Below are 21,167 nucleotides of genomic sequence, written 5' to 3'. Positions count from 1 at the left end.
AGCTGGTTCTTTCAAGCAGTTTTATTTGAATGTTACTTTCTGTATGAAGTAAACAGCCCCATCTTCCCACTTGGAACAGTTTGAACACAGTTGATAATCCTTCCCTGCTTACAGCCACACTTTGATCCACTACTTCAACTTACAGGGCAATGAAGTTAAAATATTTAAAATTCTCAATTATTACAAGAAATAGAGGAGTGTTTAAGAGCATTTAAGAGCTTTTCTTTCTTGCAAGACTTGCAGCAACATCACATCAGGACCTGAGAGAAGAAAAAATAATTAGCACCATAATTCAAGAGAAAGAAAAGCATTTCAAGTTATTGACTTCCTATAGGTTGAAGCAACCTAACTTCATAACATGGTGCTGATGTAACAGCAGTAATGCAGCCACACAATCATACATCCCTTACTAAATTGTTTAGGGGCAAAAAGAATCATTTTGCATGCTTGCTCTGACTCCAGTTTCCTATATGCACTCTATCCATAATATTTCAGTTCAACACTACTGCCCACTCTTTGGGATTCTCTGTTTCCATGCAGTTTCAAGAACATGCCATACACCCAAGCAGAAGGAAAAAGCATTAAAGATACAAGACAGCTCATAGTGCCACAATTACATCAATATTCCCTTCCAACCCCACATGCTGCTAAAGTCAAATGGTTGCAGATGAAGCCAAGTAGCATTCTGCCTGCAGTAGGAACTCAAAAAGTGACAGGGCAGTAGCTACAGGTGGTTTCTCATTCTAAGCAGCAATGTAACTTAAGGACTGTCTCCTCTGAAATAGACCACAGCACACACAAAGTGGCTACAGCATCCTGCTAAAAGGAGTTCAATGTACGGTCACTGCGTTAAGAGCTGCTGGTTTTCCAGCCACGCAAACCCTCTTTGAAGTGACCTTGAATTTCTTCTGGGTATCAGCACTGCTGCTAAGCATCTTACCTACAGAGTTGCTGTGGCAGCACTCAGGTACAGCTTCATAACCCCAACATTCAGTGACAGCAGCACTCTGGTACACAAAGGCACACCTGGTTTGTATAAATGAAGAGTTAAAATGAAGTTGGATGCCAAGTGCAAGAAGTAGATTTTTGTTTTCCATTCTGAATGCATGACAGTTCTGTCAACAGCCGCTTGTGGGGCTTGATTTCAACAGCTGAAGATTCTTGCTAGCACTTGGGTTCCTTGGTAGCCAAAGAGAGCCACTAACAACCAGCAGAAGGGAGCGCTGTGTCTGTGGCCTACACCAACGCTTTGTTCCCAGCAGACCTACTGCCACACAATGCAGCAATTCAGGAGTCTGATGGAGTTGTTTTATGGTCATGTCCACAGCTTACCAGGAACAGGAATATCCTTGCAGCTTTGGTAATGACCAGACCTCCCTTTACTGCTGTTTCTACAAGCACACAAGACTAGCTTGCAGGCACACACCCTGACCCTGATACTGCCAAAATCTGGAGCGAGTGCTGCCCAGGACTGCCTGCTACTGGCCAGTCATTTCTATGTTTCTAGACAGCTTACTGAAGTTTTGATCTTCTAGAGTCATGTGTCAGCAACCGAGCTTCCATCAACTTGCCCCAAACCTCCTGAACTGACAACTCAGTGCTCACCTGTCCAACAGGCTGTTTCCTCTTCCACAGAAATCCATTCACACAGCCAACTGACTGCTCTGTACCATAAGGCACCTGTTTAAAGAAACAAACTGAACACACCAGGGAGAACCAGCGGTCAGCTCTCACACTGACAAGTCCTGCCCAACACAAAAGGACTGTGCTCAAATGCTTGAAGAGGACAAAGCCTGTATCAGCAAGAATACCAGGTTTAACAACCACAGCAGAGTGAAAACCAACGATGCCAAATGCTGAACTACTGTAGCACTGATTTTTGAACACCCCATCAGAAGAATGCTGCTGGGTGCAGATACCATTCAGTGCAACAGTCCTCAATCAACAAATGCACATTAATGTTCAAGCTCTGCAGACACCAGTTAGAGAGAAGCCAAAATGAAGTACCAATCTCACAGAAGTTGCCGTGCTAAGAGAGAAAAGAAATTCCATCAATTTCAGCAGCCTCATTATTCTTTCAAGTATTCTTTATATTGCCAGCACAATGGGCTTATGAGTATTGTCCTTTTACTTCAAGCTATGGTCTGTGGAACAGCACTATGCTCCATGTAACCCAGGAGTTCTAACACTGTACCAGGCTCAGAAATTAACTCAGACTTTAAATCTTTGAAGCTTAACAAGAGAAAAGCAGCATTGCTGAATTACATAGCAGAGCAAAAATCCAGCATGCTCATCGAGTTACTTTAAGACTGGACAGACATTAGAGGGCTGGACTTTCTAATTTAAACTTACAGGCACCACAAGGAACAGTAAATCATTTTTAGATTGAAGAGGGAAGAGCCTGCTTCAAGCCAACCAGAAAAAAACACAAAGAGGTCTGGCACCTTCACAGACATCTGGCTGAGCAAGTTCAACTCACGCAATTGAACGTTAGTTACATTTTATATCTCAGAACATGCTCTTTTTCACTCTTACCAAGCTTTTCCATTTGAATTTTTTTTCATCTATATCAAATTCATGAGCCAGCACCTGAGGGAGAACATGACATGTTACTTCCATTCCTAAAATGGTACATGAAGATTTGTCTTGCAGTTCTATCCCACAGAGCTAACAGGTAGCTCCAAGGGTGAAACTAAACCACAAGTTTGTTCTGTGAGGCGTTTCCAACGACATGAACCTACAGAAGAGATCCTATCGGGATAGACCTCAATGTTTCTGTGACCATAAACCAACCAACAAAAATCAAACAGACTGGAAAAGCATCTTATACAGTTCCTACAAAGTGCCTTCTTACTTCTGTCATGATTTGTGGGAAAAAGGAGTGCAGTGTTACACTACCATTTCATTTGGAAGATGCAGTAATAACTCCACATCAGTTTAATGTTAAAAGCTACGATTACACGAACAGTATTACATGAACATGAGCAGTATAAAACGATGGGAATTAACTACAACATTTATTCAAACACTCCTAACTTCCCTTAGTACTCATTTACTTTTAAAGTGAAGCCCGAGTTTATGAAGTTGACCTCGTCACTTCATTTCAGACTGAGATCTTTCTTGGGATAAACCAGAGTTAAAGAAGTCTTCCCTTAACAGACTGAAAGGGAATATTACTTTAAAATATCCTAACATATGTTGAGTTATGCCCCTGCAACACTCCAAAAGGCACTGAGCTTCACCTGGTGAACAGCTCCAGCCACTGAAAACCGGAGCCCCTCAAACACTGATGCATCTGCAGAAGCTCAGAGGGCACACTAACCTATAGGGGAGCTCCGTCTCTGTCAAGTGGCTTTCTGCACTTCTTCTCTCATTTCCTCATACCACCTGCCACCTGAAAAAGCAACATCACCACAGGGTTACAAAATGACTTGCACGTGCATACAGTAGGACCTACAGCAGTGAGTTGTAGAACCTTCAGAAGCCATTTCTAATCACCACAGGCATTTCTGATGATCTCTCCCACTGCAATCACGCTTCAAGCTACTGCAGTGAACATTCAAAATGTAATTTGACAGTTTTATCAACAAAAAAAAATATCAGTCTTTATTCACTGAGAACATTCTGCACGCTCCATCCTCAGCATGGATACGCAGTATGAAGTCAGGCAGTAGATTTGTTCAGAAAGGCCATTCTCACTCACTCTCTTCAGAGCAGTTGAACATTTTGCCAATCATCACAACAACTTCCTCAGATAGCATCAAGCTTTACAGTCAGTTTTTCTGATGCAGCAGTACTCAGTAGGAACAGCCATATGCCAGCTCAGAAAGTTGAAGCAAAATTTCTAACTCTCACTAAGCAATGGTTACATTAAGCTGGTATCAAACTCACCAAGGTAGTCCTCCAGTCTGCATCGTCAGGTGGGCTTGCTGAAAAGAGCAGATTACAGTACTGATTAACACTTCTAAGTTTCTTCAGCATTTTAGTAACTTCAAGATTCAAGCACTCTTACACTGAACACGCAGCACTTCAAATCAAAGTCTGTCACAAAACTACAAACAAAATCTACCCACACTTAAGAAATCAAAGCACTATGGCACAGAAGATGTATGTGAGCGTGTTACCTACATCAGCTGCACTGCAGTGTGAAGCAACTACAAGACAGCTTCCAAGAGTGCTCTGATAAACTATTTACAGAATGCAGTACTGTGTGTTTTTCTTCCACTTCCCACAGCCAGCAGGATGCAGAATGCTGCAAGATATTGTTTAGTACCTTAGTGGATAGTAATGCTGATAGGAGGATGGTTGGATGGGATGATCTTGTGGGTCTCTTCCAACCCTGTGATTCTATGAATTCAAGAATTCACAACACCACACATGTCAATCCGTCAGAATTTAAGAGTAACCACATTTTGAACCGTGTTTGCACAATTCTCTCAGTATGTAAGCCTGTTACAGGTCTCATTGTCACCACTGCAATGGGTGTTACAGTGAGGAAAGCACAACCTGTTGCTCTTCTGGCCCCGTTGTTCAGTTGAGACACACACAGAATTGTCTGCCTGCTGAATAACAAGGCGCAACAATCAACTCTTCACTAAACCTGCTGAACAGTTTGTTTTAAAGCCCAACCCATTAACTCCAACATGGACACATCACCAGCTGCCTTCTGCTTTTGCCTTTCCAAATGAAATATTTATTTAAGAAAAAAAAACAAAAAAAAAAAACAGCTAAGCCTTCAGTCCTCACAGCACAACCTCCCCACAGGCAAAAAAGCTTCCTCAAAAATTCCTTTACTTCAAGAAACATTAAAGAACCAGGTCAACTTAAATGCACTTTTATCACTTAACAACTTGTCCAACAGTTCCCACTGCTGTGTTTGACAAGCTCCACCAAAGCCTCTCTGAGAAGGCAAAGACTCAAGTTCTCTCACGCCAAAACACAGCGGAAACAAAGCATACCTCCTTAACCCGTGTGTTCCACAGGACAGCACAGAAGTAACAGATTTGTGCACCAGCTGTAAGAATTCAAGCAGATCAAAACAGTTACAATAGCTCAGTGCTACAGAGCTGGAAAAATTCTGTGAAGGAAACAAAGCAACTGCACAACATTTCTGCACATGCAATACGAAACATGCCCTTTGGATTAATTGCTGCTTGAATAAATATAAGCAGTGTCCCTTCATGTAAGTAACACAACCAATACACGCATCGGCTGTGGGTTGCGAAAGAAGGGTTTTTTCTAAGCACCAGGTTCCAGGTTTTTGTCTACAGCACCAGACAAAAACTGAACATGTGCTGAAACTGAATGCGCCTGCTCTGTTATTTTTCATGCCTCTGAAACAGCATTTGAAGACCACACAAAAATGAAGTTATTTCTCAATCAACTGTATACTTACTCCATTAACTTTCACCATCCATTACTGGGCTTCCTGTTTTTAAGAGACAGGTATGACGTGGACTACTAACAGGTGCAACAAGCTCAGTATTACTATCAGATACTGTTGTAAGAACAATTTACACTGTGTCAAGTTGACACATTATGTACTCCAGTACCTTTACTACAACAAACGCTGAAAGCAGATGCTCCAGTTTGATCCTCATACAGGGAAACATGCTCGTTGTCATTACTGGTGTAGCTGTACCTCCAGGCTCCCTGTGTTAAAGAGTAACCCTCAAGTTTTTCTTCTGTGCTGCATCCTAAGCCCTCCTGAAGAGGCACAGGTCTGATAACATCCCTTTGTGAGAAACTGCGCAGCTTTGGCAGTAACGTCCAAGACCACCTCCTGATGTTCCTTCCCCCTGCAGTTTTACCACAGGGCAGTTATCAGACACTGCAGCTGCACAAGGCACCAGTACAGACATCTCCACTAGGAGCACCCAACATAAACCACAGTCGGCTTGTCTGCCTGCAGCATTCAACACCGGCTGACACAAGCACTGCTATCTATCACTGCCTACACAAACTACTTTGAATATACAGGTGTTAAAAAAACTGATGCTTTCTGTTCCAGCACAGACTACAGGCTGGACTGGCAGGAGTCACGAAGCCCACAAGCTACCTGGAGAAAAGAACTGCATAACACTACAGCTTACCTCTCACAGCAGCTGATCAATATTCACCATCCAAAAGCAACAAACTGAAAAAAAAATGAAAGGGCTAAGAATCATCAATTATGGTCAAATAAGCTGAGATCCCTAAAGGCAAAAGCTACTTTTCAGCAATCAATTTGGCAGATGTAATGCACTCATTTTTCAGGTGTGTACATCCAGTTCTAATCAGAATTGAAATTTAGTTCATTTCTGAGTCACTCAGCAGTTGAACAGAAATATTCATCACATGAACTGCAGAATGAGCAGGACTCCACATCCCACCTCACTACGCCTTATCCTGCCAGAACCCCACTCTCGATCTAGGATGAGTCTTTCAAGCCACACAGTATTTCTCAAGTAGGTGCCTAAGAGAGTTATATTCAGCCATTAACTTTGGACTGTTATTAAATCTGATCTTTAATTAGCAAAGAGCAGATTTTTGCAGTCTCACTCTTGAGCACCAAGCTGCAACAGGGAAATCTCAAGCTTCTTCTGCAAAGATTTAGAAATGCAACTTCAACTCTTTTCAGACTGAGCAACTGCAGCATGTTCCCCTCATGCTATGAGATCAGCAATAGTCCCTGTCATGCTGAAGGACTTCCATCTTCTGCTCAGTCACCTTCATAAAACCCCATTCCAGAGTGAGGAGGGGAAAGAAGGGAAAAGAACTTTTCATCACACTTCTAGTTGTTTTAAAGCAACTTTACATTATTATAGTGGATTTAGGAAAATTAGGTTTTTTTTAAGTGTTATTCCTCATGATGAACAAACAGCCATAAGCAATTATTTCATCATTATTTCAAATGCATCAAAGGGATTTCACAAGAGTTTTACAGAAAAACATCCCTCAAGTGTGGCTCTTCCAAAGCCTTACTCCCTCCAAGTTACCAAATTACAATAAGGAAAGCTCAAGCTTCCTTCACAAAGCCATGAGAGAAGTGGGTCTAAGTTCCCCTGTGTAGGATGAGTGCACCTACATCACACAGAATCACAGAATTGTAGGGGTTGGAAGGGACCTCCAGAGATCATCGAGTCCAACCCCCCTGCCAAAGCATATACATGTTTACACACATTTCTACACAACACCTCTTAATTACAAGATCTGGAACTTTTAATTCTGTAGCTCTACGACCCATTGATGACAGAAGACTTCTGTCAAGCTGCAGAAGCTGGTGTTTCAACAGGATTAGCAGCCACTCAATCGCTAGTGCACACTTCATACAGCACAGAATTGCTCAGATTGGAAAAAACCTTAAAGACCATCAAGTCCAACTGCAAAAATGCTTAGCAAAAAGACAGGCCACAACTTTCTCCTATCCATCTCAGACCCAAACTCACCTTAAATTGATTCTGATGAGGTTTTCTGGCTGACAGCTCAACGCTGACTTCAGACCAACATTTTAAGCCAAGCAGACCTCAATAAGGTCTCTGAGAAGTGACTGCTGCCACCTTATTCGTTCATGTTCTGTTCAACCAAAGAGAACCACACAAATGTTCAGTTAGCAGCAGCACTCTTCTTTACTTCCACCACTCCAGCTGACTTTGCTCGCTTTGTTTCGGCCTTCGATTTCTTCTTGTTGGGAATTTTGCTGCTTATGATGAAACAGCTGTTGTCCTAAGAATGAAGAAACAGTATTCACAACCCTGGTTTGGAAACACATCAGGAACAATTACTCATTTCCCAAGATTTAGGAACGCTTCAAAGAACTCGTTTCCACAATTGTAATTCCAAAGAGTACAGACTTCTCTCAAACCAACTTCCTTTCATACTACACATCAGAACCACACCAAGCTCAAGAATTCAGTACTCAAAGCATCATCTATTACTTCTTTAACACCTCAAAAGAGAAAAAAGCTTATAGTATTTTTCAAATTAATGAGTATTTACTCACCACTACTCTGACATCAAAGTCTTCTGGATTATCAGAGCACACGCAGTTATTATCATCATCACTGAAATATATAAAATTGAAATCAAATCTGTACTTTTACAGTAGCACAGCATATATAAGCTATTCCCCTAATGCAGCACCACTTTCCCATAATGCATATGGAAACACTACAGCTTATACACCTAGGATGCCCCAATTCTACAGGAGGTTGCTCTCTTTCTGGAACTAGATCCCAGCTACTGACACTGACAGAACCATTTCCACCACCACAACTCACAGGTTTCTCTTTTCTCCTACTGGAGAGTGAATGCAGGTGCTTAGGTGCTGGCTGGAGTCAACCTCCACAGGAGTACAGGACTGAAGTGTCAAGGTTTCAATAGCAGGGGGATCCCACCTGGGGTCAGTTGGGGAAGGATGGCATCTCATGGAAGAGACACACTGCTCACTGGAACAGGCTGCCCAAGGAGGCTGTGGATGCCCCATGCCGGCAGGCATTCAAGGCCAGGCTGGATGTGGCTCTGGGCAGCCTGGTCTGGTGGTTGGTGACCCTGCACATAGCAGGGGGTTGAAACGTGATGATCTTTGTGGTCCTTTTTAACCCAGGCCATTCCATGATTCTGTGACTCCACATGCAGCAGGGATAGAGAGGCAGAAGCAAAGCTTTATGGAATGAGCGCAGTCCCCACTGCACTGCTTGGGGGGAAACTGTTTGTAGTTTGCTTTTAGTTCTCACTGCTTTCACCTGCTACAAATAACAAGACATTACGTTCACCTCCCTGTGCTGAGCCTGTTCTGCCTGGGACAGTAACTGGTAAGTGACTGCCCTGTCCTCATCACAAGCCATGAGCTGTCATCTATTTTCTGTCTCTGCTCTTTTGAGGATGAGGAGTGAGCACACAGCACAGGGTGCTAAGTCCCCAGAATCCATTACTGAGTTACAGAAAAATCTATGAGGTATTTCACCAATGAATATAATGCACACACCAGACAATAAAGACAGCAATGCTGCACACACAAACTCAGATTTAAGCTGAGCACAAAACAGCAACTTTTATACTACTCAAGACGAACTTACTTTGTCTCCTGGATAGGAGAAAGGGGGCCTTCGTCATCTAAATATTTGTGTTTCCGCACTACCAGGCATTCTCTTTCTAAGTCTTCACTGGCTTCAAGGGCTTTCAAAGCCTTTTTGAGGTGATCTTCATATTTGAGCATTTCAACATATTGGAAATACCCTTTTGCAGCTGCTTGCTGAAGGAAAGAAATACATCTTAAACGCCACTATAAAAGGAATGAAGCATTTATATAATCAACTAAACTGTAACATTAAATGACAGCCTTAGGTCAGCTGGTTTGGTAAGGTATCAAATGGAAAGCAGCAGTCATCCTGTGTAACAACACAAAAGTGGATTCATTTCACTGTGGTGTTTAGGTAGAAGCACAACATGCCAACCTGCATTCATTGTTCCTTGACATAAATCTAAAATCACAACTTCTCTCCCACAAAACAGAGCGCTCACCTCATAGCTAAGAACCATCTTTAAGGGAATATGTTTTCTCCCATAATGTTTTTCAACAAAAGGGAACTGAAAGCCTCGATCCTTAAGCCTTTTCCTTCGCTCCTGAGGTGAGGCTGTCATGGGCTTCTTCTTACCACGCCTCCGTGTGCACCCAGAGGCTCTATTTATCTTCCGTGAACCACTGCTCCGGTATTTTCGGTGTGCAGCAGCTTTAAACTTCCTTCCTCTGAAGTGATAGGCAAAAATGGCTTTCAAATTGAGCTTAGATTTCTTCTCTTGGGAGGCTTCAGGTGGCCTCACTGGGCTCTGAGTGGGCAGAGAAGAATCAGAACTTTCACCGCCAGGCACTCCTGCATCAGCTTCTGCTTGTTGCTTTGAAGCCTGCAATCTCCTCTTTCGCTTTGAAGGTACAACAGAGTGCTTCCTATGGTGCTTGCTGCCACTAGCAGCTGGAACATCACTGAAAAAGAAATGTGTATGTTCAACAAAACACGTACATTAATGATGTATCACAAGTTCTGTTCATGAGCAATTCTAATGAACTAGAGATAACTCACATTTCTGAATCACTGCTATCCACCTCATCTGAAGACGTATCTGTACTACTGATCTCATCCGAAGACTCCTCAGGACTGGCACCCTTCTGCCTCGAGCCCAAATGTTCCTTTTGTGCACTTGCTGCACGCTCAGGTACCTCAGATCTTTTTTTCCTCTGAGTGAATATGAGATCTTGGGCATCAGGATAATCAGAACCAGAAGCGTGGGATTCATCTGTATCACTCATGTTTTAATCTGCCCTAAAAAATAAAGTACGTTTTAGCACAGGCAAAGTTTTTCACATACAAGCACACGTGCATGTAAGCCAACAGCTTCTTTAGCTCGTAGAGATGCTGCAGTTCTAAGCCACAAAAAACACTTCACTCTAATTCATAATTATTTTCAACTAAGGATCAGGGCATAAGAACCCCATTTTCCCAGTCTTTCGCTGGCTGTACAGCCCTGAGAGTTTCCTACTGTAACAACCTACCAACATTTCATTCCCCGGCCATGAGCACAGAACAGTCCCACGAGAAAACGCTCGCTTTCAGCCGATCTGTAATCCGGCGCACTCCATCCGGCGCCAGGACTGTATACACAAAGGGGCCGAACGCAGAGCGGCACGACGCGCCCTAAACTCTGAGGAAGACCGGGAGTCTGCGATGTCTCCCCACGGCCGCTGCCGAGCTCGGAAGGGAAGCCCGCCCACAGCCGGCCGGTCGCCCGATGCGTGCTGCCTCGCCTCAGGTCGCCCTGCCCGCCCAGCATCCCGGGGCGGACATTTTGCGCGATTCGCGCCGCACCACCGCGGCGCCGTGCCGCCACGAGGAGCCCGCTCCCCACCCTAGGGCCTTCCCCGCGTTCCCTCAGGGAAGCGCTCGGAGAAACAACGGGCTTTCGTTCGGCCTCAGCCCCGGACCAGGTTCCCCCGCCGCAGATGGCAGTGGATGCTGCGCGCCTCCGCATCTCACCAGCCCCCCCTCACCTTACGCTTCGTCTCCGCAAAGGGCGCGCGATGGCCGCCTCCGAGACTAAATAGCGCTCGGCTCTCGCGAGATCAGGCGGGGCGGGCTCGGCTGGTCGCGCGGGATGGGGCGCGCCGTAAGGAGGGCGGGGCGGCAGGGAGGGTTGGTTCGCGCTGTGACCGGAAGCGCGGGCAGCCTTTGGGGTTTCCCTGCTGCTCTGCTCGCTGTGGGACTCCGGAGAGTTGCCCTTGCAGGTTTGGCTCCGGGGCTCTTTCTGCACTCACCTAAATGGCCCAAATTTCCCTTCTTGCACCTGCTCTGAGTTCGGCGGCATGTTGGCGCGGTCCGTCGCGGCTCGGTTCTCCTCGGCGGCTCAGGCTGTGCCGTGCCCTCCGCCCGCAGCCTTCCCCCGCCGCTGCCTTGTCCGCCCGCCTCCTCCCGGCTGATGACCACGGCCGCAGCAGTCACGTCCCCCGGCGTTTTGCCTTTCTCTGCGTTACGGCTGATTTTCCTTTCTCTTGCTGGCTGCTGTCTCTACTTTGTCCTTAATACTTCTTCCCCCCTCACCCCAATGCGTTTTTATCCAGTTGTTAACTTCTCCTTTCCGGTTTCTGCCCTTCCGTGCCTGGAAAAGCAGAGCTGAAATGTCTTTACGTGCTTGTCGTTACTTTGCCATCTCGGACCTGTTCTTTGTGCGCCTTTCCCGTTTGTCACCCAGCAGCTCTTCTGACAGCATTAATGTCGCTCCATCACGGCCCATCCGAGCCTCCGTGCCCCGCCGTGCTCTCCTCCCTCCCACCCCGCACCGACTCCCCTACAAGTGCTGTCCTCACGCCGCTGCTCACCGACCCGCTTCCTTCCTGCTTGGACCCGGTTGTAACGCCCGGAGCTTTTGGCGGCGTGTCGGGAGCTGAGCGCGCTTTTCTCCTTTACGCAGCAGGCGATGGTCGGGGCGTTGCGTCGGAGCCTACCTGGCTGATCTGCGTCCGAGTCCTGTCTCTGCCCTTTGCACAACGCCAGCTCTGTTTCAGGAGTATTTCAGCTGGTGTCTCGAGGAGCCCAGCATCCTTCTGGACCTGATTTACAACAACGCTGCTGGAGTTGTTCTCTCTCTGACTTAATTGCTCCTTTTTTCTCAATGCACTCTTAAAAGCCCTGGGCTCTGCCTCGGTCCATCTGACAACAGGCACCACATCCAGCCTTTTCCTTTTCCTTCTCCTTCACAGTCAGAGAAGGGAGGATTACCCGTGGAAGTGGATAAGCCCAACTAAGATGGAAATCACTGGACATGGATAGCTTTCTATCTTTCTTTACTATCTGTGTATGGGAACTGCTGAGTCACGGCCTGAACCTCTGATTGATCACCTGAGGTGAGCCTTGAGTCAGCCAGAGGAGCACAGGTGAGGGCAATTCACCTGTGCTGCCGGAAGGGGTGGAGCCAGGCTCCAGCCCTCCTGGACCTATTTAAGAGCTGGCTACCAGAGGGGAAGGATCTCTTGTGGAGATCCCCTCTTTTGGTGTCTTCTGGTGAGCTCAACCGAAGGGTAAGCTCTTCCACTAATTCTCTTTTTGTGATCATTGTCTGCTTTGCCTTACTCTCTTGATTATATTGCGATTATAACATCTTGATATCTATTGATTATACACAATTATATTGCGATTATAACATCTTGGTTATACGGTCTGCTACAGGAGGAACGTGGGGTGGCTGACCTTTGAACGTGAAGACTTGGCTGACTGCTTTGTTCCCACAATCCTTTTCTTTACTGTATTTTTTTTTTCCCTGTAAGAGGACAGTAGTTTTTTTTCCCCACATACTTTTGACAGTCATAAATGTCAGGAATTTATTTATTTAGATAGAAGCTAAAAGTATCTGTAAGTAGCCGTCACATCACAGTCCTTTCTACCAAAAGCTCTGTTAAATCTGAGAGTGCCATTAGGTTTCTTGCCTTTTCTTACAAGGCGTGAGACCCATTTTCTGTTTTATGCAGCAGGCTTGTGCTTAAGCAGTTAATGATTGGTGGCGCTGGTTTGTATGTAGGTAGCATATAACCAGCTGCTTGTGCCCAGAGCTGGTAGTTTGCCCTCACAGCTGATTATGCTGTTGCATGGCTGACTGAAATATAGCTCATTTCAAAAGAAACTCCAGCATTTCTGTTCAGAACAAAGCTTTTTGTTAAGGGCTCTGTACTGATACAGAGCCCAATGCTGTAGAACTTGCTGCTGCTTTGTTTTTGGTTTTGGTTTTTTTTTTTGCTTTGAGACATGCTACTGGCTTTTTCCCCTTTGGAAAGGGAAATGTGCTAATAAGAAATTAGGAACCAAGGTTGAAAGTCTATAGTAGCCAATGCTGGAGAAGTAAACATTAAGGTAGCAAAGACACAGTGAGGCAATTGCTGTGCTTAGAAGAGCCTGGTTTTCTTCCAATGCAGCGTGGCTTCAGGCTTACAAAGGACAAGTAACTGACCTGTCCCCTGAATTAGATTCAGCATATTATACATTTTATCTGCACTGAGTTTGAAGTTTGAGGACTAGCATATATGGTACTTTAAACCAGCTGCAGGCTGGTAGGCACACCTTCTTCCAAAGCATGTGAGAAAATGTTCATCTTGAAGCTGTCGTTTTTTCCCTCAATGGTATAATAACAATTCTACTGTTGTCTATGTACTTTTGTGTGAATTTGGCAGATAAACTGCATGTTGAAAACAGTGTTTCAATCACTAAACCATTATCCTTGTTGACAGATCAGTCACTTTTGCAGTGTGTTATACTGTAATTTCTAACCTGAAGAAATCAGAACCAAACGGGCAATGGCAACGTTTCAAAAATTTGTTTTACATTTTCCAAGCCTGGAGGAGCTTGCTGGAGGTAAGTCATGTAACCTTTTAGAAACTGGAAATATGTTTTTCAAACTTTCCTTAGTGCTTCCAGCAACTCCTCTGTACAGTTAATGCATACAGCATGTTCTTGCTGTTGGCCCACTGGGACGTAAAGCCCTATTTTTCTGTACACTGTTAGTTCTGTAAAGCAAAGGATAATTCCCCCTCCAAAGCCCTGGGTGTCATTAGAGCATGTGAGCAATCTCTCAGTGTCTTTAATCTGCTGCATTTGCAGGTTTGTATGGGAGTTGTGAAAGTTTGACAATCGCAGGCTGAGGTTAATTACTCAATTGGGATCACCTGCTCTCCTCTGCCTCCAGTATTTCTTTTGGAACTGCTCAGGACACACCTAGCAAGATGCAATATGGTCTTTTTCCTTGAGCTCAGCTGGTTCCTCTGCTGGTGACTGAGTTAGAAACAGACTGCGGGGAACAACTTATTTTTCCTTCCAAAGTCTTCACAAAATGCACTTAAAGCTTCTTGTTAAATACTGAACTTGTTTAAGTCAAAATCATCCCTGTTGTTGAGGTGCTTAGGCAGGATTTGGGCTTAAAAACACTGATACAGAACAAAAGAAAAAGTTCAGATTTGGGACTGATTGTCAGCTCTGTTTGCTATTTGCTCTGTGTTGCCAGTGGCACTCGTCAGGATGTCTTCTCATGGACAGAAATGTGGCAGTGCATACCCTGCATGAGCAGGTGTAAAAACAAAAGCACTGCTGAATGTGGTTTAAGGTTATCCACGTTATTTAACTGGTGCTTTGTGAAATTCTTAGTTAATGTGGTAATTAGCAGTGCTCTGAACAAGCTCTTGCTGTTCTCTAAAGTTCTGTACAGCGACAGGCACTAACACTTCAGTCAATGGAGTTTCATAGGGTATCTGTGTATTCTTTAAAGTGTCTTGCTGAAGTGAAGGCTAGACACAGATTTCTGTTAGTTGTTTGTCAACCTCTCTGTAATTTTTCTTGCCAATAACTTTGCTGATACTTATTTTTTAATTATAGTTTTGCAGAAAGGACTTAAGGAAAACTTTGCTGATGCCCAAGTCTCTGTTGTAGACTGTCCTGATCTGACTCAGGAGCCTTTCAATTTTCCTGCTAAAGGTAACCTGGTGGTCTTGATTCTGCAGATCTCTTTAAAGCTATTAGAAGAGTTCAGGCTGTTTTTCAGGTGAAGAATTTGCATGATGGGAAAGCCACACTTTATTCCTGCATTTGCTTCCTAGTTGATGAATGAACAAGCACAAATAATCCAAGCTGTTGTTCTCTTCTTTTTCTTAATCTCTGTCTGCAGTTCTCACTTATTTCATACACTTCAGTTACTGTGCTCAAAAGGTTTTGACATGGATAAATGTTTTAGATCCATGACAATCACTATCCAAACAAAAGGAGTCGTTCTTCCATTTGTTTAAGATTCCTGCCATCCACATATATAAGTTAAACTGTTACATTTTGTATTATATAAAATATATTTTATGTTATTTTCTGTGGGATTCATAGTCTTTGACATTACCTGTCTGGCAGACAGGTACCTCATCTGTGCTGGTCATGATTTCCCTCTATCGTAAGTGTAGTGCAAGAAACACCTTGGGAAGGTGTTTCATACCCAATATATGCCCAATGTCAGGTATGTGCCTAAATAAATGAGATGACTTGGGCACCCAACACTGCAGAAATTTCCCAAGTGGAGTCTCCCAGTGGGAGTGTCAGCTGTGTGTCAGCTCCATCTTACTGGAGAAACACCAAATGGCAGCTGTTGCCCACAGTATTTTTGTTTTGTGCTTATTTTACAAATTGATTAGCATTAAATTCCTCTACTGTAAACCATTTTATGGCTTACAGTCCTTACATTTCTTAATAGTGCAGCATCTTATCTAAGCATGCTATAGAAGTTGTGATCTCCGGGTGTGTTGGATGTTTGAGGAACTTGTTCTTTGCTGTGTTGGGCTGCATGCTGATCTAAGACTGTCAGGGAAAACACTGTACCAAATTAACTGTCTGTATTTTTCCAGGACTGTGTGGAAAGCCTAGAATAACAGAAGTGGGAGGTGTTCCATACCTCGTACCACTTGCACAGACAGACAAAGTGAGTTCTTGGTTTTGTTTTGGTTTTTTTTCCTGTAGCTATGGGATTTAAATTCATTTGTTAATAGAAAAGCAGTATCTTGTCAAAATAAAATCAAAACCCAGGGCTAACAGATACTGCATGATTCCACTCGTGCAAGAGTTTTCCATGTTCTTTGATGTTGATTCTGATGTATATTAAACATTGACCATGTCAGAAGTCTTACACATCTTAGAGAAATATCGTATGCTGCTCCATGGTTCATCTTCTCTTGCCCACAAATACTGGACAGTATTGTAAGTTCATCATCTGTGACAGGAGCCATGGAAGGAACTAGAAGAGCTTGTCTGCACGTTTATAAGTGGCTTGTTGTGTGTCAGTGATTTCAAGTCATGCTTCTTAGTAACAATTGGCTGTATTTGTGTTTTCAAGTCAACAGTAGTTTGACATTTCTGTCCCTTCCCAAGAATACCATGTCTCCTTTCTGACACTCAGCCCCATCTGTCTTGTATGTTGTGTTTTTTATTTTATGCAAATACAGTTTTCAATAAAAGCAGTAGTTCGGTTTTTGGGTAAAATGGCAGGGGATCATACCCACAACCTTCCCTCTCAAAAACCAGGTAGGGATGTATCCATTCTATTACTGTCAAATGTTGTGTTGTTTAGATTTGGGTGCTGTGTTCATCCTATCTGAAATACTAATGAGAATGTTGTGAATGCACCCAGGTTTACAGTGACAATTTGAGAATGACTACTCCACACCAGAGCACCACACCACAATCACACTTGTGTCTCTTTTGCAGGTTTATGATCTAAATACTGTTGCAAAAGACATAGAGCTTCCTGGAGCTTTTTTTCTTGGAGCTGGGGCTGTTTCATCTAGAGCTGTTGGTGTAAATGCTGAGGTCAGTAGCTATAAGTGTGATCGTTATCAATGATTTAATCTCAGTACCAAAATAGTAAAGTGGTATCATGCTCAATGATTGCCACTTAGAACAAGTGGATCACACAGTAAACACGTTTCATGCCAAAAGAGCATAAACCACATAGTCCAAAGATTATATACAAATATAAAAGTCCACAAAGTCCAAACTTCATATAGAGTTAGTTGTGTTCATTATACTGACTGATATTGTTATCGATTTGTTACATGTTCTTTGTCTCAGTTTATCCCTATTGCGCTAACTAAGAATGGAAAACAGCCTGCTGTAAATGGGAGCTACCTTGCTCGGATAAATCCTGCAGATAAACGATGCCTTCTGGAAAAGTACAACAGTAAATACTCGGACTATGAATTTGGGCTGATGGGCAACCTTTATGCCAGCGAGGGCCAACCTGGTAAGGTGCGTATTTGGATCAGAGGTGACTTCTCTTGTAGATCCTGATCTGAATATGTATGTTGGTGGCCCTGCTAGGCAGGGGGGTTGGAACTACATGATCCTTGGGGTCCCTTCCAACCCGGGTGATTCTGTGTGTGATTCTGTGTGTGTGAACCTTGTGGCTGAAGGAAAATTCATCTTTCAGTATTAGATCACATCTGTGTGATAATAGTAAAAGAGCAATTCCATGAAACAAATATCCAGATGTGAGAAACCGTGGCTGGTGAATGAGTAGAATCGTTGGATACAGAGAGCAGTATAAAATGTTGAGGAATAAGTAACAGTTTAGTAAAACTTTTCCTTCATAAATCGTCCATTCAAATCCAGTCCAGACATGCAGTGACTTAAGGTCATTGTACAGTGACTGACTTGTGCACAAATGATTTACAAAATCTTAGGTTTTTTTGTAGAAGCTTTACCCTCACCACAGCTGGCACGAAGCAGTGCTGGCAGAGCAGCCAAAAACCAGATTATTGCATGGAAACTGAGCAGTCTTCTCTCTTTCCAAGAACTTATAACAGAGCTGAAGCCAGCTGATGGATAGAAGGGAGTTACCTATACAATTGTTTTATGTGTGAGTAACTGACTTGGTACCCTTCACAGGTAAAGCTAGTGTTGAACAGAGAGTCAGAAATAAAGTTGGATCCAGTACTGGAAGGATGTGGAACAGAAGTTGTGGGGGAAACTCATGCTTTGAAAGAGTAATCTTGGGTTATAAGTATGGGAGAGTTTCAGAACAGCTTTTACAGACCTTTGCAGACTTGCTGTAGGAGACAGCAGTGATGAAATCACTTTACCCTCCAGGTTCTTGAAGTGAAAGCCAATGGAAGAACTGGGGAGCTTAACTTTGTGTCTTGTATAAGACGAACTTTAGAGAAACACTATGGAGAAAAGACAGTTGGGATGGGTGGTACATTTATCATTCAGAAGGGAAAAGCAAAAATTCACATTATGGTGAGTAACTCTCAACTCATAATTTTTTTTAATCCTTCTGAAAGCAGAATTATAAATCAACCTACAATTTCTTACTGTCTGGACTTTTTTTGTATTCTTAAATTTGTATAAACTCTTAGGATAAGCACTGTATTAAAGTAAGAAGCGAATACTGCAAAATTGACGTAACAAAATTAATGATGCTGTGTAACTTGACTTCTTTCATCTTTTCTTCTGAAATCCGTGGGCAGCTAGAGAAGGAATTGTATGACGGTTGTAAAGTGGAATAAAATAAAATACAGTAACTGAGATGATACTTACAGAAAGCAATACACATGTATTTAAAAAACAAACAAACAAAAAAACAGTTGAACTTCTAAAATACCAGGAGGAAAATCATCACTTCAGTAGTTGTCCCACAAGATATCTGCAATGAAAGAAGCAATATTCTGGTCACTTCCATTTCTGGCAGAAACAGAGTAATGGGCTTCTAAAAGGAAAGAACAAATGTGAACAGAATAGTGGGGAGGAGGAAGGTGAAGGAAAGTTGATAGAAGAAATGCCTTGATGTATCTTTATCTTACTTAAAGCTTTTGCTTTTACTGTAGCCTGCAGAATTTTCTACCTGTCCTCTGAACACTGATGAGGATTTGAATAACTGGCTCAACTTCTTTGAAATGAACGCTCCGCTGATTTGTCAGCCAGTATTTGTTTCAAGAGATCCAGTGAGTCTTCTCCACATTTCTAAGTATAAACTGAGTCTTGTAATGAGTTTTGTTATGAATGTGACTTTCCCTTTAAGACAGTATGCACACACTCCTGTTCTTAAAGGCTTTCAGAGACGGTGTGATAAAATACTGGCTTCTCATTTCTTCATTGGTTTCAGTTGAGACTTGACCAACCAATTCTGGAATGCAGTGAGTGTTCATAGAGGATTTACCTCAGTGGTTCTGTTACAATTGCAATGTCCAAGTGTTTGCATCCCAAACCTATCAGCACAGTTTGCATTCACGGCTGGCCACATCAGGAAGAATGTCAAGAGCACGGCAGCTTGACCAGTCACATGCTCATGTTGTTCGCTTTCAGAGGAGCTGTCTTGGACAATACTGTGTCAAAATGTCTCCAGCATGAGTCTCAATTACAGATGCAAATTAAAGCCTGCAAATCCTCATGCTGAAAAGATAGCTAGCACCTTTCACGAGCACTGAAATCAACAGCAAACGATTCAGGAAAGAAAACAATCTAGTTTCAAAAGCTGTTGAGATGTTCACCTTTAGGAAGACTTTGTTCAAAAGTGATCAGGAAATCATACGTAAAAACGACTGTTTTGTAAGTAACAATGCAGTCATAAATAATAATTAGAAAAATAATTTTCCAGAGTTAAATGAAAGATGCTGTTGGCTTGAATGCTCTCAGTGGTGAGATGTTGTGTCTTGGCAACTTTTGGTTGTGTACATCTTCCCAGAATCTGTTGAACATTACTTGGAAAGCAGCCATAGACAGCTGACCTGTTCAGAACCAGCATGACTTGTGTGGTGGATGCCGCTGGGTTATTCCTATGTGTATCCTCTGATACTCAACAGCATTCAGCAGAGGCTGTGTTTAGAAATACTTGAGTGTCATTACAGACACCGGGGGAAAGTGGTTTTTATCAGTGAACAAATTGTTCTGTTTCAAAAAAGCATAGAATGGTTTGGGTTGCAAAGGACCTTCAAGACCATCCAGTTCCCAACCCCTGCTGTGGCAGGATGACCACCCCCTAGATCAGACTTAAGGCCCCATCCAACCTGGCCTCGAGCACCTCCAGGGCTGGGGCACCCACAGCTCCCTGGGCAGCAGTGCCAGGGCTGCACCCCATTGAGGTGTCCAGAGCCTTCCCTTCTCCAAGCCAAACATCCTCAGTTCCCTCAGCCTTTCTTCATGGGAGCTTTCCTATGGAATTCACTGCAAAGGGGTTCTATTCTCCAGAATGGCTTCCTTCCTTACTTTTGCCCAGGGAGGTGGTGGAGTCACCGTCCCTGCAGGTGCTCAAGAAACGTGTAGATGTGGCACTGAGGGACGTGCTTTAGTGGTGTGGTAGTGATGGGTGGCTCAGTGGTGGGGTGAGAGGACCTCGGAGATCTTGTCCAGCCTTAACGATCTATATTTGTAGTCTGTGATTCACTGCTGTGATTGCTTGGTTGAATCCCAACTCAAAAAAAGGAAATCTCTGAGAGATGAACACCAAAAAGTTGATGTCTGGCAGAGTTTCTAAATTCTTTTCTCCACACCGTCCCGTGGCACAGATTCACACAGCTGCTCTTCATCTTTCTTAGCAGCTGCACAAACATCCCGCACCTTTTCAGCGCCTAACGGCTGTAGTGTCCTTTGCGGCTGCAAAGCCGTGACACCCCACACGTACTGAGGGTCCTTTCTCTGCCTGCAGGGCTGCGACCTGCGCCTGGAGCACACGCACTGCTTCAGCCATCACGGCGAGGGCGGCCATTACCACACGGACACCACGCCGGATGTGGTGCAGTACCTCGCCTACTTGGCGCCCGCCGAGCTGCTCTTCCGCATCGACCGGCCCAAGGAAACGCACAACGTGGGGCGGGAGTGAGCTGCCGGGAGGGGAGCTGAGCTTTTGCCTGAGTAAAACCGCTGATTTTTGTAACTGTTAATTATGCCAGTGATCAAAGCCAAGAGCAAACATGCCAAGCAATAAACTGCCAGCTTTTCGCGTCAATGGGGAAAACGGGAGTTGTAACTGAAGGGGCTATGGCTGAATTCACACAGAATCACAGAATCACCCGGGTTGGAAGGGACCTCAAGGATCATGTAGTTCCAATTTCAGTAAAACATTACTAATGCTGCACTCTGATCATTGATTGGTGGCTTTTCCTGTGCGACTGTTTCGGTGATGTGGAACTA

The 21,167-nt window shown here is 43.8% G+C and overlaps 2 protein-coding genes and 6 non-coding genes across 35 annotated transcripts; 1 reads left to right on the top strand and 7 right to left on the bottom strand.

Moving 5' to 3' along the window:
* Positions 1–6: 6 nt before the first annotated feature.
* On the bottom strand, positions 7–11,110 carry TAF1D (TATA-box binding protein associated factor, RNA polymerase I subunit D). 26 transcript variants are annotated; one of them, XM_048949443.1, is made up of 14 exons: positions 11,024–11,110; positions 10,059–10,298; positions 9,502–9,961; positions 9,057–9,232; positions 7,982–8,042; positions 7,428–7,704; positions 6,093–6,136; positions 4,959–5,652; positions 4,274–4,347; positions 3,892–3,929; positions 3,323–3,394; positions 1,606–2,589; positions 941–1,026; positions 7–260 (listed from the first exon to the last, which is right to left on the bottom strand). In XM_048949443.1, exons 2-6 carry the CDS (start codon positions 10,283–10,285, stop codon positions 7,585–7,587), a joined length of 1,044 nt encoding a protein of 347 aa, XP_048805400.1. In that variant the 5' UTR covers positions 10,286–10,298; positions 11,024–11,110; the 3' UTR covers positions 7–260; positions 941–1,026; positions 1,606–2,589; positions 3,323–3,394; positions 3,892–3,929; positions 4,274–4,347; positions 4,959–5,652; positions 6,093–6,136; positions 7,428–7,584. The 26 variants fall into 26 exon arrangements, with proteins under 26 accessions (XP_048805400.1, XP_048805402.1, XP_048805363.1 ...); XM_048949445.1 differs by lacking the exon at positions 4,274–4,347 and having other exon boundaries at positions 4,959–5,014; positions 5,396–5,652; XM_048949406.1 differs by having other exon boundaries at positions 1,606–3,394; positions 3,892–4,347; positions 4,959–5,014; positions 5,396–5,428; positions 5,553–5,652.
* LOC125688520 (small nucleolar RNA SNORA8) lies at positions 1,792–1,930 on the bottom strand. The gene has a single exon (XR_007374778.1). It is a non-coding gene; the product is annotated as a small nucleolar RNA SNORA8 (small nucleolar RNA).
* On the bottom strand, positions 2,640–2,771 carry LOC125688523 (small nucleolar RNA SNORA18). Its single transcript, XR_007374781.1, has one exon. It is a non-coding gene; the product is annotated as a small nucleolar RNA SNORA18 (small nucleolar RNA).
* Positions 3,675–3,747, bottom strand: LOC125688518 (small nucleolar RNA Z40). The gene has a single exon (XR_007374776.1). It is a non-coding gene; the product is annotated as a small nucleolar RNA Z40 (small nucleolar RNA).
* On the bottom strand, positions 4,448–4,577 carry LOC125688521 (small nucleolar RNA SNORA1). The gene has a single exon (XR_007374779.1). It is a non-coding gene; the product is annotated as a small nucleolar RNA SNORA1 (small nucleolar RNA).
* On the bottom strand, positions 5,170–5,296 carry LOC125688527 (small nucleolar RNA SNORA40). Its single transcript, XR_007374785.1, has one exon. It is a non-coding gene; the product is annotated as a small nucleolar RNA SNORA40 (small nucleolar RNA).
* On the bottom strand, positions 6,271–6,342 carry LOC125688535 (small nucleolar RNA SNORD5). The gene has a single exon (XR_007374793.1). It is a non-coding gene; the product is annotated as a small nucleolar RNA SNORD5 (small nucleolar RNA).
* A 24-nt stretch (positions 11,111–11,134) lies between the features above and the next one.
* Positions 11,135–21,117, top strand: C1H11orf54 (chromosome 1 C11orf54 homolog). 3 transcript variants are annotated; one of them, XM_048949509.1, is made up of 10 exons: positions 11,177–11,257; positions 12,230–12,373; positions 13,748–13,871; positions 14,886–14,984; positions 15,893–15,966; positions 16,749–16,850; positions 17,112–17,288; positions 18,129–18,278; positions 18,866–18,982; positions 20,683–21,117. In XM_048949509.1, exons 3-10 carry the CDS (start codon positions 13,814–13,816, stop codon positions 20,854–20,856), a joined length of 951 nt encoding a protein of 316 aa, XP_048805466.1. In that variant the 5' UTR covers positions 11,177–11,257; positions 12,230–12,373; positions 13,748–13,813; the 3' UTR covers positions 20,857–21,117. The 3 variants fall into 3 exon arrangements, with proteins under 3 accessions (XP_048805448.1, XP_048805466.1, XP_048805456.1); XM_048949491.1 differs by lacking the exon at positions 12,230–12,373 and having other exon boundaries at positions 11,135–11,257; XM_048949499.1 differs by lacking the exons at positions 11,177–11,257; positions 12,230–12,373 and adding an exon at positions 12,424–12,547.
* Positions 21,118–21,167: the final 50 nt, after the last annotated feature.

The sequence above is a fragment of the Lagopus muta genome, chromosome 1 (genome assembly GCF_023343835.1).
Source record: "Lagopus muta isolate bLagMut1 chromosome 1, bLagMut1 primary, whole genome shotgun sequence".
NCBI classification, from domain to species: Eukaryota; Metazoa; Chordata; class Aves; order Galliformes; family Phasianidae; genus Lagopus; species Lagopus muta.
The sequence above is the reverse complement of the archived record's forward strand: the minus strand, read 5'-3'. Positions and strand labels throughout refer to the sequence as shown.

Excerpts from the sequence above, each read along its gene's own strand:
- TAF1D (XM_048949278.1), bottom strand. The coding sequence starts at position 10,285 with ATGAGTGATACAGATGAATCCCACGCTTCTGGTTCTGATTATCCTGAT. Across the intron at positions 8,043-9,056 it reads TCTCCTATCCAGGAGACAAA|TGATGATGATAATAACTGCG; the intron begins GTAAGTTCGTCT and ends TATATATTTCAG. Across the intron at positions 7,705-7,981 it reads ACTTTGATGTCAGAGTAGTG|GACAACAGCTGTTTCATCAT; the intron begins GTGAGTAAATAC and ends CTTCATTCTTAG.
- C1H11orf54 (XM_048949491.1), top strand. The coding sequence starts at position 13,814 with ATGGCAACGTTTCAAAAATTTGTTTTACATTTTCCAAGCCTGGAGGAG. Across the intron at positions 13,872-14,885 it reads CCTGGAGGAGCTTGCTGGAG|TTTTGCAGAAAGGACTTAAG; the intron begins GTAAGTCATGTA and ends TTTTAATTATAG. Across the intron at positions 15,967-16,748 it reads CACTTGCACAGACAGACAAA|GTTTATGATCTAAATACTGT; the intron begins GTGAGTTCTTGG and ends TCTCTTTTGCAG.